Genomic DNA, 14,638 nt, shown 5'->3' on the forward strand with positions numbered 1-14,638 from the left:
ACACACACACACACACACACACACACACACACACACACACACACACACACACACACACACACACACCCCAAGGCTCCTTACGTGAGATAATATATAAAATGTTTAGCACAGTGCTTGGCACCTAACATTAAACAAATGGTTGTTGTTGTTATTGTCAGCTTTCAGTAACCATTAAGTATTCCGCCATCAGGCACTGTGCTAAGTGCTTATGAAAAGATACTATCTTTGAGGAACTCTGTCTATTGGTAATCGCCCTTACCAGTTGCCCATTCTATGGTGGTGTTGGCTCTCAGACCAATTGTTGAAATACAGGGTGGACAATGAATAGCGTCTCATCTGTACCATTACCACCAGAAATGTTGGTTTGAAATAATTGAAATATTCCCCTTATTTCAAAGTTAAAACCACAAAAAATTGTTTTAAAATTCTCTTCATTTCAAGATGAAGACGGAACCAGCTTGAATTCAAGTATCCTAGCAGCACTCCGAAAAATGCAGGATGGCTACTTTGGTGGAGCAAGGTAAGTGACCTCTACACACTTTTTAGTGAAAAGAAATGAAATTTGGAAACTGGGTATAGTAATGGTAGACTTGTAATGCCTTTCTCTGTGTCTTTTTTATTTATTTATTTAAATTCAATTAGCCAATACATAGTACATCATTAGTTTCAGATGCAGTGTTCAACAATTCATCCGTTGCACAGTATAGTCCCATTCTATTTAGAGGAACTCATTTTTGATAGTTCGAATGAAGGAATTTAATGTTATAGAGAAGGCTTGGAATGTTTCCCCACCCTGTTCTTTGCCTAGACCTCATCAATTCAGTGGACCAGAAAACTTATTCTTTCAAAAGCAAAAAAGCTACTGAACTGTTCAATTCTGGCTGCTTTTCTTTTCTCTTTTCCCTAAGTTTTTATTTGAAAAATTCCAAGCTTACAGAAGTGTGCAAAAATGGTATTGAACACCATATACCCTTCCTTAGGATTCACCTGTTGGTAACATCTGTTTCACTTGTACATTCTCTCTCGCTCCTCTTCCTTCCTCTCCTCTCACTCCTCCCTCCCTTCCCTTCTTCTCTACTCTCCTCCCTCTCTCACACATACATATGTGCAAATGTACACACACACACTCTTTAATTGCTGAAGTATGAGATTTAGCCAGAGACATCATGACAATTCAACTCTAAATACTTCAGTTTGTCTTATGAGGACAAGGGTATTCTCATAGCTACAATACAATCATCACACTCACAAAATTCAATATTGATACAGTACTATTATTACCTAATCTGGAGTCCATATTCACAATTACCCAATTGTCCTAATAATGTTTTTTTCCCATACTTTTTTTTCCCATTCTAAGACCCAATCAAAGATTACACATTGGCATTTAGTTATTATATCTCCTTGATGTCTTTTAATCTAGAACAATTCCCCAGCCTTTTGTGAACCTTTCATGACAGTTTTCAGCACAGTTTTGAAGAAAGAAGGTCAGTTATAATGCAGAATGTCTTTCAGTTTGGTTAAAGTGGTATCTGGTAGGTTTCTCCATATCCTTTCTATGATAATCTTTAACTAGTCTTACCTTCCATTGGTGAATCAGTTATTACTAATGGGGTTTTATAGTGATGATTCTGTGTTTCTATCATCCTGTGCATATTTATTAGTTAGAATCCTTGTGTTAAAAAAAAAGAGAGAGAGGGCGCCTGGGTGGCTCAGTTGGTTAAGCGACTGCCTTCGGCTCAGGTCATGATCCTGGAGTCCCGGGATCGAGTCCCGCATCGGGCTCCCTGCTCGGCAGGGAGTCTGCTTCTCCCTCTGACCCTCCCCCCTCTCATGTGCTCTCTCTCTCTCAAATAAATAAATAAAATCTTTAAAAAAAAAGAGAGAGAGAGCTTTCCGTTATCCCCTTTTATTTTGTAGTTTTAGTGTAGCATAGATTCATGGATTCTGATTTTATTCAATATGCTATGCTCCATTCCTGTCATTGTTTTTTTCAGTGTTCAAATTATCCAAGGTCTGGCCTTTGGGAGCCCCATCAAGCTGACTTCTTTTTCTTTTTTGTACATCTATTTTGAGTAATGGCCTTTATTGAGCCTGCCCACCAATTCTGCTTTGAGTGGGTTTTTTGCTTGAGCAGCGACCCACAGCTCACCTCACTGAAGGCAGAAGGACAGTCCCTCCAGTCTGCAAAGGGAAGTGGGAAGCGCATTACTCCCCTTCATGGAAAGGAGGACAATGTCCTTCCTCTGAGAAAGCGACCAGGCTTAGTCCTTGCGCTAGCTTCCTTAGTTGATTGTGTCCTGGAAAACGTACAGGATGTTGGTGGCAGCCACAGCAATAATGTTCTCTGCCAGGTGCCAGGCTGTGGTTCTTGAGAAAATCAGTACTACTGACTTTCCCTTTGGGTTTTGCAATTGGCTTTATACATAGGAGAGGATATGGCCTACAATCCTCTATAATTCATAAAATTTTCAAATATCATCTTTCAATTCCAAAATGATCTTTGAGTATTTTTTTCTAATGATGTGATGGATTTGTGATGATTTCTCTTCATTCTGTCCCAGCTTCTCTGCAGCCAGTGGAGATTTTGGCTGGATGTTTGACATAGTTAGCAGCATAGTATATGGCGGTGAAAGAGAACAAAACTGATCTGCTGGTAGATTGTGAACCCATAATTTTAGTCTTTGTTAACACAACACCCCAGCCTACACTACACCATGCCTAGAAGTGCTATAAAATTTCATATTTACAAAATTTATACTAACATATAAAAGCATTAGAAGTCCCCCAACCACAAACATTCTACGTATCCTTTTTCTTACTGAAATGTGGGGTTTTTTTAAAAGATTTTCTTTATTTATTTGACAGAGAGAGACACAGCGAGAGAGGGAACACAAGCAGGGGGAGTGGGAGAAGGAGAAGCAGGCTTCCCACTGAGCAGGGAGCCCGATGTGGGGCTCGATCCCAGGACCCTGGGATCACTACCCGAGCCGAAGGCAGACGCTTAACGACTGACCCACCCAGGCGCCCCCCTGAAATGTGTTGTTTTAAAAGGATTTCCTCTGATTTTCTGTTTTCTATTTGCCCTGTAACTGTCAGGATTCAAACAGGTAAATTGTCGGAGTTTTTGACAACGTCTTGCTGCACACATTTGAGCTTCATGGATCCTCGACCTGAGGGTAAGCTGTACAGTGAAGATTATGATGATAACTACAATGAGCTGGAATCTGGTGACTGGATGAACGGCTCTGATTCAACCCGTAATGGTAAGGGAGCTTCATAAAGGCAATGGCCTTGCTGGGCAAGAATACAAAGTAGTGTTAAGCATCCTCCTTAATATTTCTCACCGCCAGCAGTCTCACCCCTATTTAATACACCTAGACTTCTCTTTTGTTTGGCTTCACCTTTCATCCTTCTACTTACCTTTGGTTTCTGGTCTAATATCCCTGTGGTGATTGTGGATTATGGAGTTTGACTCTCTCTTACTAAGGTTAGGGAAGATTTCTGTCCTGTATATATATATGAAATGGCTGGTGATTTCAAAATGAGAGGAAGCAATGGTGAGTGAGAGCTATTTAATCAAATATGTAGTAGGAGAACTGTACATGTACAGTACTGCTTTTTGACATTTAAAAGTATAAAAATAAGAAACTCAATTGGAATGCTTTTTATATATAATGTTACCAGGGCCCATTAGAATCTCTGGGGAGGTCTGCATAATTTGAAAAAGCCTCTTCAGTGTGCCTTTTGCTTTCATATTGCAAGCTAGACAAATAAAGCACAACAAATCTAATTGGCTACTAGGAATACAAGGATGATATAGTGAGAAAGCATCATGGGGGCATATATTAAAAATGTCTGAGAAACACCCTAAAGTGTTAAAACACTAACCTAGGCAAGGCAGGAATTACATTGTTTGAATCCCAAAGAGAGAAGGGCCAATAGGAGCGAATTCTTCTAGCTATCTAAAAAACAGTTCGCCTGCTTTCATTGTCTGGGTATTTGCCTGTTAGCCTATATCTTAAGGCAGCCAATGTCTTTATCTTAAGAGTGGTATGTTAGAGAAAAGAATAAAAATAAATTGGCTTTCTTTAGTGAGGTAGCAAGCATTATCTCATATACAATAGACCAACACATTATCAGTCAGAGGATGATTTTCTTGTTTGGGCTCAGCATTTACTCACCTAAGTGCCATTTAATTCACTCTGCATTTGTTTTTGTAAGATCTAAAATAGTGAATTTCTTCACTGGAAAGATACTATAAATACAAAGTTATTTCCTGCTATTAATAATTACCAAAGTCATGAGATCCATCTTGGCATAAACAAATATTTTGAAAAGCAGACCAGAATAATCATATATTGAGGTTGTTTGCTATGCTATGGGTAGTTGTGACTTTCATCTGTAGCACTCATTCTCTTACTTTCTAAAATGTTATCTTTTTCATGATATATATTACTATATTTGATATCATGCATTCTAAGTCACTTTCTCCTCTCTGGTTTTACTCATCAGTGGTCTCACAATGGCCATGTTTATTGCTTGCCAGCCCTGCCATGCCAAGAACACGTCTCTCCCTATTCTTCATAATCCTCCACTCAAGTATCTATATTGTATTCAAGGTTATAATAATTGTCATTAGGATGTCACAGAATGAGTTCCGTTTTTACAGCTTTGCTAGTTTCCATTAATCACATCAGAACAGGAGCGCCTGGGCGGCTCAGTTGGTTAAGTGTCTGCCTTTGGCTCAGGTCATGATCCTGGAGTCCCAGGATCAAACCCTGCATCGGGCTCCCTGCTCAGCGAGGAGTCTTCTTCTCCCTCTGGCCCGCCCCCCTCTCATGCTCTCTCACTCTCAAATAAGTAAATAAAATTTTTTTAAAAATCACATCAGAACACAGAAAAACATCTGGAGAGATCACTGAAGATGATCAAAAAAGATGATACATAACTGACCTCACAGACTTTAATATTGATCCAAACACTGTGCTTTCCAACTATAAATGTTGCAAATGTTCATGTACAGTCTGAAATGTTAGGATCCATGAGGTATGTGTATGTCTTTTGTTTCCATTATCCATAGTCAGAGATAATGTTATAGGAGGTGTATGGGGGAAGGAGAGTCCAAGAGGATAGGGACCATGTCTGTGTTCTTCACCACTGAAACCTTGGCACCTAGTACACCCCCTAGTACATAATGGGCAATAAATATTTGGTGAATAAATGAATACGGTGATGAAAAGGACCAGTGTGTGGCCAGTAATCCTTTTGACACCAAGGCCACGTGGAGATTGTTCTTTCCATTAGCAACTATAGCTGCCATTTATGGGATTTGTCTGTTTTTAGTGAGCTTCGGTGTTTAGTTGAAGATTTTTGCCTTTGCTCACAAAAGTCTCCTCCTACCAGTGAGACTCCGAGGGCCCTATTCCACTCCTTGACCACCACTGCCGCCACCACCACCCCCATCACATGCACATCCGTAGATTATGAAGTCCTTGTTCCACCTGTCCTATAATAAGCTCATACTGCTTTCAAGGACCCTAATAGTGTGTCAGCAAAGTTGAAGAACAGGTGGGTCCTGGTAAATGGCCATAGTTTCTAAATGGTAAAGCTACAAGATTGTACAGTGATCACAATCCCCGCCCCCCCCCCCCCCCCCCCCCCCCCCCCCCGCCAAGGACCTAAAACAGCCTACTTCCGGTGCTGTGTTATGGGCACAGGAGCTGATCATTCTCTGGTGGGGCAGATTGTGAAGTAACTAAAATGTTCATTTTTTTTCTCTTCCCCCTACCCCCACTAACCTTGCAGCTCGCTGTGGTGATGAAGTTGCTCGTTATTTAGATCACCTTTTGGCACACACTGCTCCCCATCCTAAACTAGCCCCTACCTCACAGAAGGGAGGGCTAGATCAGTTCCAAGCTGCTGTGCAAACAACCTGCGATTTAATGTCCTTGGTGACCAAGGCCAAGGAGCTGCATGTACCGAGTGAGTAATGCCATGACTCACTGGAGTCAGGCACAGGATTGACGTGAAGCCCAGGATGGGGGCGGGACGTTTATTACAGTGCAAGCAGGAACTGTTTTTCACTGCTGTATCCCCAGCAACTCAGACAGAAGGAACATATTAGGCACTCAAATATTTGTAAAGTTAATGAATTGTGTATAGGTTTGCCGCTGATAGTGCCACGTAGCCCGGTTTAACCATTGCCTCGTGAGAAGCAGCAGAACAAGAGACATGGAGCATTTGAACATCGGGGTTAAAATGATGGAAAAAGGTGTTTCCTTTGGGAAAGTTACTCCTTTGGAAGCACTTTTATTTAAAGAGAAAGCACTGCCAACTATTAAAAGATAACCTTGCAACGAAGAGGGAGATACTCTCCCTTGAGCAAGCCGCCTCTGGTTCCCTTAGGCCAGCTGTGCCATTTACAGTCAGTTGCTCCGGGCAGCTTGTAGAGCTGCATTTCTCAACTACAGTAGTACTGCAACAACCCTGCCGTTGTCCTCCCCGTGACCACTACCCCCCTTCGGTGGGTATTTGCACTGGAGGATGTCTTCTACTACACACTGCTAGGAATAGCCACGGCTCCTAAGAGTATTCAGTGCCTCTATGGTAGCTGCATATGAAGGGACAGAAGGGCTCCTTGACCACACTGACAGGACCTAAATGGTAACATTTTACAGACGATGAGAATGATTGAGATGCATGTTCTTGCTGTCTAAAACTTAATTGACCATTACTAACCACAGATACTAAACATGAATCATTTAACATTTAGAACAGGGAAGAGCTCAGCGTACCCTTTGAGGATGCCTCCTTGACAAAGGGCTTATGTGAAAAAATCAACTTTATTAAATTACACTTCTACATTGTGATTCAGGAAACTTGAACTTAATTCCCGGCTCTGCTACTTACTTGCCTGAACAGTTTTTTGAACTCTGTATCTTTCTTTCTGTATCTATAAAATGCTGAAAGGGACCAGACAGTCTCTCCTTTAAGGTTATGGTAAGTATTTGGACTACAAATAAAAACATTAGGAATATCTCAAAGTAGGTCAGCCACTACATTTTTGATTCCCTACATGGAGTCATCCATTTATCTATTCTCAAGGAAACACAACTGCTGACAGCCAGATATTTCCCCAGGGCAGTCCAGAAAATAGAAAACAGAAGTGGGTTCTTTCTGTTATATGTGGTATTCTATCAAAGTATCAGGAATAGCACCATTGTGATGTTGATTACATCCATAGGCTTTAGTATCTTAAATGGCCATTTAATGCTACAGTTCTAGGCATTCCATTGAAAGTATGTTTGATGGAACAATCTTTAAATTATCTGATACTCATATTTCTTTTCTGTGATATTAGCAAGAAACAATAAATTTCTTACTCTTGTTCTATAGAGAACAACTCCTATGCAACTCCATTTTGAGGGCAACTATGAATTTTTTTTATTTAAATTCAATTAGCCAACTGATGGTACATCATTAGTTTCAGGTGTAGTGTTCAATAAATTATCAGTTGCGTATAAATGTGAACTTTTTTTTTTAGTCTCCTAAGTTATCTAACCTTTCCCATAAATGTCAACCTCTTGCAGATATTCACATATATCTTCCTACAAAGATATTTCAGGCTTCCCGACCTTCATTCAACTTACTTGACTCGCCTCATTGCCCACGAGAGGACCAGGTAAACTTGCACATGAGGTTTTTTTCTGTCAGCTATTCACAAAACTGCCATCTGTATGGCAAATAACAGAACTAGCCATTATAGTTTCTGCTAGTAACTGGTGGTAGGCAAAAGGCTGCCCTGGTGAAGATATACTCCTTTTTAGTTCACTTTTTTCTTTTTTTTTAATTTAAATTCAATTAATTCACATGTATTATTTGTTTCAGGGGTACAGGTCTGTGATTCATCAGTCTTATATAATAACCAGTGCTCATTACAACACATACCCTCCCCAATGTCCATCACCCAGTTACCCCATTCCCCCCACCCCCTTCCCCTCCAGCAAACTTTTCTAGCCAGGCTCTAAGAAAACTAAATTGCTACATCATTCATTTTGAAGGTTTCATTGTTTTGTTTTACTTCTCATCAAAATTTAGGGAATTGTTATAGAAAAGGTTTAGAGGTGAAAAGATCAACACTCTAGGGCATTATTTAAGTTGAGCACTTGTGGACTTATTTATTTATTTATTTATTGTCCTTTCTCAAACTAAAGGTTCCCTCTGTTCGTGTAGAAATACATCTTCCTAGAGACCAGTCTGGGGAGGTGGACTTCAAAGCACTGGTTTTACAGTTGAAGGAGACCTCCAGCTTACAGGAGCAAGCTGACATCCTTTACATGCTGTATACTATGAAGTAAGTGATAAATATTCTCAGTCTCCTTTCATGTTCACGCAGAGAGGAAGTAAAACATAGTAAATACAGCACAGCTTTGGAGTCTCATTGACCTGGATTTGAATTTTGCAACCTACCCACTGTGTAGCCTCAAGCCTCAGTTGTTATCATTTATAAAATTTGGATTATACCTATACTCACAGAACTTGTAGAGATTAAACAAGATATAGTATCTGCAAAGTCTCTAATACAATGCCTGGTACATAGTAGGTGACCAATAACTGCTAACTATTATTATCATTATTATGGTTATTTATGGTTATTTCAAGCCTCTGTTACTTGGTAAAAATCCACAGATAAATAAATTCTTAACTCAAAAGAAGTATGAACGTGGAGGCTTACAGGAAACAATAAACTAGCATTTCTGAGTATTTGCTATGTGTCTGGAACCCTGCTAGGTATTTATACCTCAAACTCAGTATACCCAAATTAAACTCTCTCCTATCCCTCACTTCCCCCCAAATATAACCTGAACTTCCTCATTTATTCATGTAGTCGTCAACCTGAAGAGGCAGGATGGGCTTCCCTCCCCTAAATTTGGTTTGGATGTTGAGACTGATGATGCCACCCATGTACCAAAAGAGTGTAAAATGTTTATTACTCACATAATGAGACTTCTGGGGAGAGTGGAACAGATTCCCAAGCTGGTCAAAAAAAAAGCATAAGTGAGCAGGGAAAGGAGTCTGCATTGGGGTTTTATTATGATTAGGAGGTGAGGCTGAGGTAAAGGTTCTCACCAGCACCAAAGGAGGGAACACTCGGATTTCCCTGACACCATGCCCAGGTGTAGGCCGGAAGAGAAAGAGGAGCGGTAGGACTTGGAAGCAGTCGGTAGTCAAACATTAAAAGTGGAGTCGCATTCTGAAATTCTACATCCTTGTGGTTGAAACCAATACCTGCCTAATCAGCAAGCTTTACCCCATTACCAGTTAAGCACCAAGGCTATTCAGTTTTACCTCTAAATGTTTACCTTCTGCATCACTAGCATGGCTGCCTTCACTCACATCTTTGTCTCTCACCAGGACTATTGCTATGGCTTTCTAACAAGTCTTCCTATTTCCACCCTGTTCTCCTCAAGCCCAGCCTCCACAGAGGAGGGAGAGTAACTTTTCTTTTTTACTTTCTAGGATAGAATGTAAATTTATACAAAAATAGAGAGACTAGCATAATGAACCCTCGGGGACCCATCACCCAGCCTGAGCAATTATAAACACATGGTTAATCTTGTCACATCTATATTCTCGCTCTCTCCCAGAGTATTTTGAAAAAGAGACCAGACGTTTTATCATTTCATTCCTGAATATTTCAGTATTATTTCTAAAAGTCAGTGAAGCTCTTAAAACATAACCACAATGGGACTTCTGATTCCAGACAAGAGAGATAAATGCATCTCTTTCTCTGTTCCTCCTGCTAAGTACAAGAGGACATTATTTATAAAACAAACATAACAAGGTGTTAAAAGGTGGAAAGAAGAAGGCAGACTGGTTAAGGACCTCAGGACCTGAGGACTGACAAGGTGGTGATGTACCTGGGTTTTCTTTGTTGCCTCATATATCCTGTATCAGATGCTGGAGAAGCCAGCACCCTGAAAATGCCGATGGGCACAGACGACAGGAGCCCTCAGAAAAACCTGTTCCTTCTAGACAAAGGACCAGGAAAGGGCAGACTAGCAAGACCAACAACTTTTAGACAATAACCACTCCTACCATAGAAAAATCTGCAGCCCTGCCCCTGTCCACAAGGACTGAGTGCAAAGCCCAGACGTCCACTCTGGCCCTACTGTAACAAAGGAGGCACTGCTCCACCTTCCCCTACTGCCACGGTGGGGTCAAAGAAGACCAAGTAGGGATCTGGGACTTCCATGCCCTCTAGGCGGTAATGAAGTCCCCCGGGTCTGTCTGACTCCAGAGCCCATGCTGCTTCCATCAGATCGTGCTGGTTAACGAGTAAGTGACAAAGACAGCTGAAAAGCCCACCAGCCCCAGAATCAATTTTTTACACCATTCCATTGTATCAAAAGTAGCCCAAACATATTTTTAGCCATTTGGGGCCTGCCTCCTTCGCATACTCCTTGAAACCTACTCCACATCTGCCAGTAAGAAGCAACTAAAATGGGGCCCCGAATACCCCAAACCACTGCTGCCATTCATTGCTCTCTAACCGAGAGAATCCCCACAGTGCTACTGGGAGACATCACCTAGGCATGTAACTTCCTGTTCCCCTCTCCCCTGGGAGTTCCCTTGCGCTCCACCCCTTCTGGATGGTAGAGCTGGTGCCCTAGATAAGCCTCTGGACAGTCTTCTGCTCTGAGGGACTTCCCTTCTCATACAACCCTAAGTGCCACCCAATAAGCCTTGTTATGTGCTACTGCCCAAAAAATGACATGACATGACACCTCTGTTTCTTTCGTTCTTCCCTTAGGGTAAGGCACTCTATTCAACAAATACCTGTTGAGTGCTTATTATGTGCCAGGCACAAGGCTAAATACAAAATAATGAAGAGATAGAGAAGGTAAAACGAGATAAGGGGTAAGGACAGAATGAGTGTAGTTTGAATGAAAACTGAAGATTCAGTCAGGTAGCTGATACGAGCAAACAAAGGGAGTTGTACATGAGAAGCTCATACTTTCCCACCAATTCAGATGATCCAGGGTTGACTGCCAACTCTTCTGTTCCTAGCATGGATTTTCTTTATCTAATCCTGTATTACTAACTTCACCATAACATCTGATTGAACCTGCAGTCTCCCTAAAACTAGTACTCCAGGTAATGTCAAACCACTTGGGCAGAGTGTATATGATGTGCTGCATGGGTTTTAATACACTTGGAATTCTGCCCAATATCCCTCGTGGATTTAAGAGAAGAAGTTGGGAGGTGGGGTTTCGTATCTCTGTTGATTAGCATTCCTTCTGCAAATTGTCTGTTTATAACCTTTGTTTGTTCTATATTGAGTTATTTTTATTTTTCTTATTGATATTAGATATTACTATTTTGTTTATTATACTTGTTGCAGATATTTCGCCCAACTAATTTGCTAACTATTTATATGCCTTTCTCTATGCAGAAGTTTAGTTTTTATACCATCAAATCTGTCAGTCTTTTCCTTTTTGGCTCTTGGGTTTCTTGTCATGCATCCCCTCCCAGAATTTAAAAAATATTTTAAATACCTTTAATAATTTTTAAAGAAATTTTTATGTCGGGGAGCCTGGGTGGCTCAGTCAGTTAAGCGTCTGCCTTGGGCTCAGGTCCTGGGATCAAGCCCTGCATTGCATAGGGCTCCCAGCTCAGCAGGGAGTCTGCTTCTCCCTCTCCCTCTGCCCCTCCCCCCCACTGTGCTCTCTATCTCTCTCTCTCCCTCTCTCTCTCTCTCTCAAATAAATAAAATCTTTTTAAAAAAAGAAATTTTTATGTCTTTAATTCTACTTGGAATTTATATATGTCTTCTTACTCAGCATATCTAAACTCCAGTTCACTGTCTTTATCAGAAACCTACTACTTCCTGACCATGTTCATAGTATCGTCATTCTTTTAGTCACCCGGACTTGAAATTGTGTCATCATCTTCAACTCGTCCTCATCCCCTGCCTCTCCCTGCAACATCACCACCACCATTGGGAATCAGTGGCCAAATACATCCTCTGTGATCTGACTTTCAACCTTTATCTACTATTGCTCCCCCGTCACAGTGTGAATACTTTCACCAAAATAGCCCACTGTACACAGCCTATACATAACGACTTTCACACCTTGGCCCATGTTCTTCCCTCTGCCTGGACTACTCTCCTTTACCACACCCCATCTCTCCTTGTTGGAATTCTAGCTGTCCATCAAGGCCTAGTTCATCTGTCATCTCCAAAAAGCTTTCTCTAATCTCTAGGAATGAAAAGGTTCATCCCTGACTGTGAAATCTCAAAGCATGTCCTTTAATATTATTCATTTATCTATTTTTATTTTGACCATTTCAAACTTAGAGAAAAGTTGTAAGAGTAGTACAAAAAAATTTTGTGGATATCCTTCATCCAGATTCCTCAGGTTTAATTTCCCTCTCTCTCTCTCTCTCTCTCATTCTCTCTGTCATCATCATCATCATCACATACATATGTTTTTCTGAATCATTTGAGAGTAAGTGGCAGACCTGATCCCCTTCTACCCCTAAGTATTTGAGTGTGTATTGTGTATTTCCTAAAGACTAGGAATTCTCTTACATAAGCACAGTACATTTGCGAAAATCTGAAAATTAGGGGCACCTGGGTGGTGCATTTGTTTGAGTGTCCAACTCTTGATTTCAGCTCAGATCATGATCTCAGGGTTCTGAGATGGAGCCCCACGTTGGGCTCCCTGCTCAGCACAGAGTCTTGAGATTCTCTCTCTCTCTCCCTCTGCCCCTCCCCCCACTCATGCACACTCTCTAAATAAATAAAATCTTTTTTTAAAAAAAAAAGAAAATTAATGTTAGAACAATACTATTATCAGGACGCCTGGGTGGCTCAGTCAGTTAAGCATCTGCCTTTGGCTCAGGTCATGATCCCAGGGTCCTGGGATCAAGTCCCGCGTAGGGGGTCCCTGCTCAGTGGGGAGTCTGCTTATCCCTCTGCCTGCCGCTCCCCCTGCTTGTGCTCTCTCTCTGACAAATAAATAAATAAAATCTTTTTTAAAAAAAAACAATGCTATTATCTAATCTACAGACTATATTTGCCAGTTGTCCCAGTAATGTCTTTACAGCGAAAGAAAATCTAAATTACACATTTCATTCAACTCTCGTGTGTCCCCAGTCCCCTTTAATCTGGAACAGTTCTTGAGCCTTTATTTTTCATGTTATTGGCATTTGTGAAGCATACAGATGAATTATTTTTACAGAATGTCCCTAAATTTTGGTTCAGTTGGTGTTTTCTCATAAATAAATTCAGGTTATGCATTTTTGGCAGGAATACCACTGAAGTCATGCTGAGTTCTTCTCAGTGTGTCATATCAAGAGGGCACATAATGTTGATGAGTCCCATTGCTGGTTTTATCACTTGGTTAAGGTAGTATTTTCCACATTCCTCCACTCTAAAGTTTTTGGGTTGCACTTTGTAATTGAAAAGTATCTTGTGGAGATATACTTTGAAACTAAATATCCTGTTACTCTTCAAACTTGCATTCACTGTTTTTTTTAATCCATTATTGACTCTTCCTATGGTACTTTTTATTTTGTGTTTTTAAAAATATATTTAACATATTAAATTCATATTTATTTTTAATACATTAAGTATATTAAATACATTATATATAGTATATATTTACTATAATTTAATATATTGAATAGATAATACATTATCATGGCTCAAACTTTTTAAAGTACAAAAGGATACAGGGAAAGGATAAAAAGTCTTTCTCCCACCTCTGGTCCCCAGATACCTGGTTTCCCAACTCCCAGGCAATCAGTGTTATTGGTTTTCTGCGTATCCATCCAGGAACAATTTATGCATATGTAGGTAAATAAAGCATATATGTGTATAATTTTACACCTGTTTCACCAAATGGAAGCATAGTATATACACTGTTCTGTACCTTGCTTTTTTTTCACTAAAACTATTTATCTTGAAATGCATTACATATATATCCCATTCATCTATAACTGCTTAACAAATAACCCAAAAACTCAGTGGCTTAAGATAATAAAAGCAAAAAGTATTTAAATTATCTGTCACAGTTCTGGAGCTCGTCCAAGCTCAGCTAGGCAGTTCTCACCTGGGATCTCTTCAGTTGTGGTCCGACAGCATCTGGGGCTGAAGTCACCATGAGGTTGTCCAGTCATATATCTAGGGGTTCATACTGGTTGTTGACTGGCACTTCACGTGGGGCTGTCACCCAGAACACCTACAAATGACCTCCCCCATGTGTCTCTCTACTTCCTCAGAGCCTGATGTCTAGGTTCCAAGAGTATGTGCCCCATCAAAGGACCAAGTGGAAGATGCCTTAACGTTTATGACCTAGCTTCAGAAATCATACAGCCGCACTTTCAACTTAGTCACAAGCATGCCTGGGTTGAAGGGGAGGGAACGCAGACCCACCTTCTTCACGGGAGGACTGTAAAAGTCACCCTGAAAGAAGAGCGTGTTAGATGGAACATTATTTGATTCAGGTTAAAACATACAATCTGCCACAATCTAGATCTACATCATATTTTCTTAATAGTTCCATAGCATTCCATTGTTTGAACATACCATAATTTGTTTAACCAGTCTCCTATTGAGGGACATTTG

The 14,638-nt window shown here is 40.5% G+C and overlaps 1 protein-coding gene across 6 annotated transcripts in view; it reads left to right on the forward strand.

Annotated features, from left to right (window-relative positions):
• The window catches only part of PHKA1 (phosphorylase kinase regulatory subunit alpha 1), a 139,669-nt gene that overhangs the window by 105,547 nt on the left and 19,484 nt on the right, over positions 1 to 14,638 (forward strand). For 4 of the 6 annotated variants that reach the window (XM_044911546.1, XM_044911548.1, XM_044911547.1 and 1 more), the window contains exons 17-21: positions 442 to 520; positions 3,100 to 3,266; positions 5,809 to 5,985; positions 7,593 to 7,684; positions 8,217 to 8,356. In XM_044911546.1, coding sequence (XP_044767481.1) covers positions 442 to 520; positions 3,100 to 3,266; positions 5,809 to 5,985; positions 7,593 to 7,684; positions 8,217 to 8,356 — 655 coding nt within the window. The remainder of the gene's footprint in view (positions 1 to 441; positions 521 to 3,099; positions 3,267 to 5,808; positions 5,986 to 7,592; positions 7,685 to 8,216; positions 8,357 to 14,638) is intronic. The other 2 variants (XM_044911550.1, XM_044911551.1) reach the window with 1 other exon arrangement.

This window comes from Neomonachus schauinslandi, chromosome X (assembly GCF_002201575.2).
Source record: "Neomonachus schauinslandi chromosome X, ASM220157v2, whole genome shotgun sequence".
Taxonomy (NCBI): Eukaryota; Metazoa; Chordata; class Mammalia; order Carnivora; family Phocidae; genus Neomonachus; species Neomonachus schauinslandi.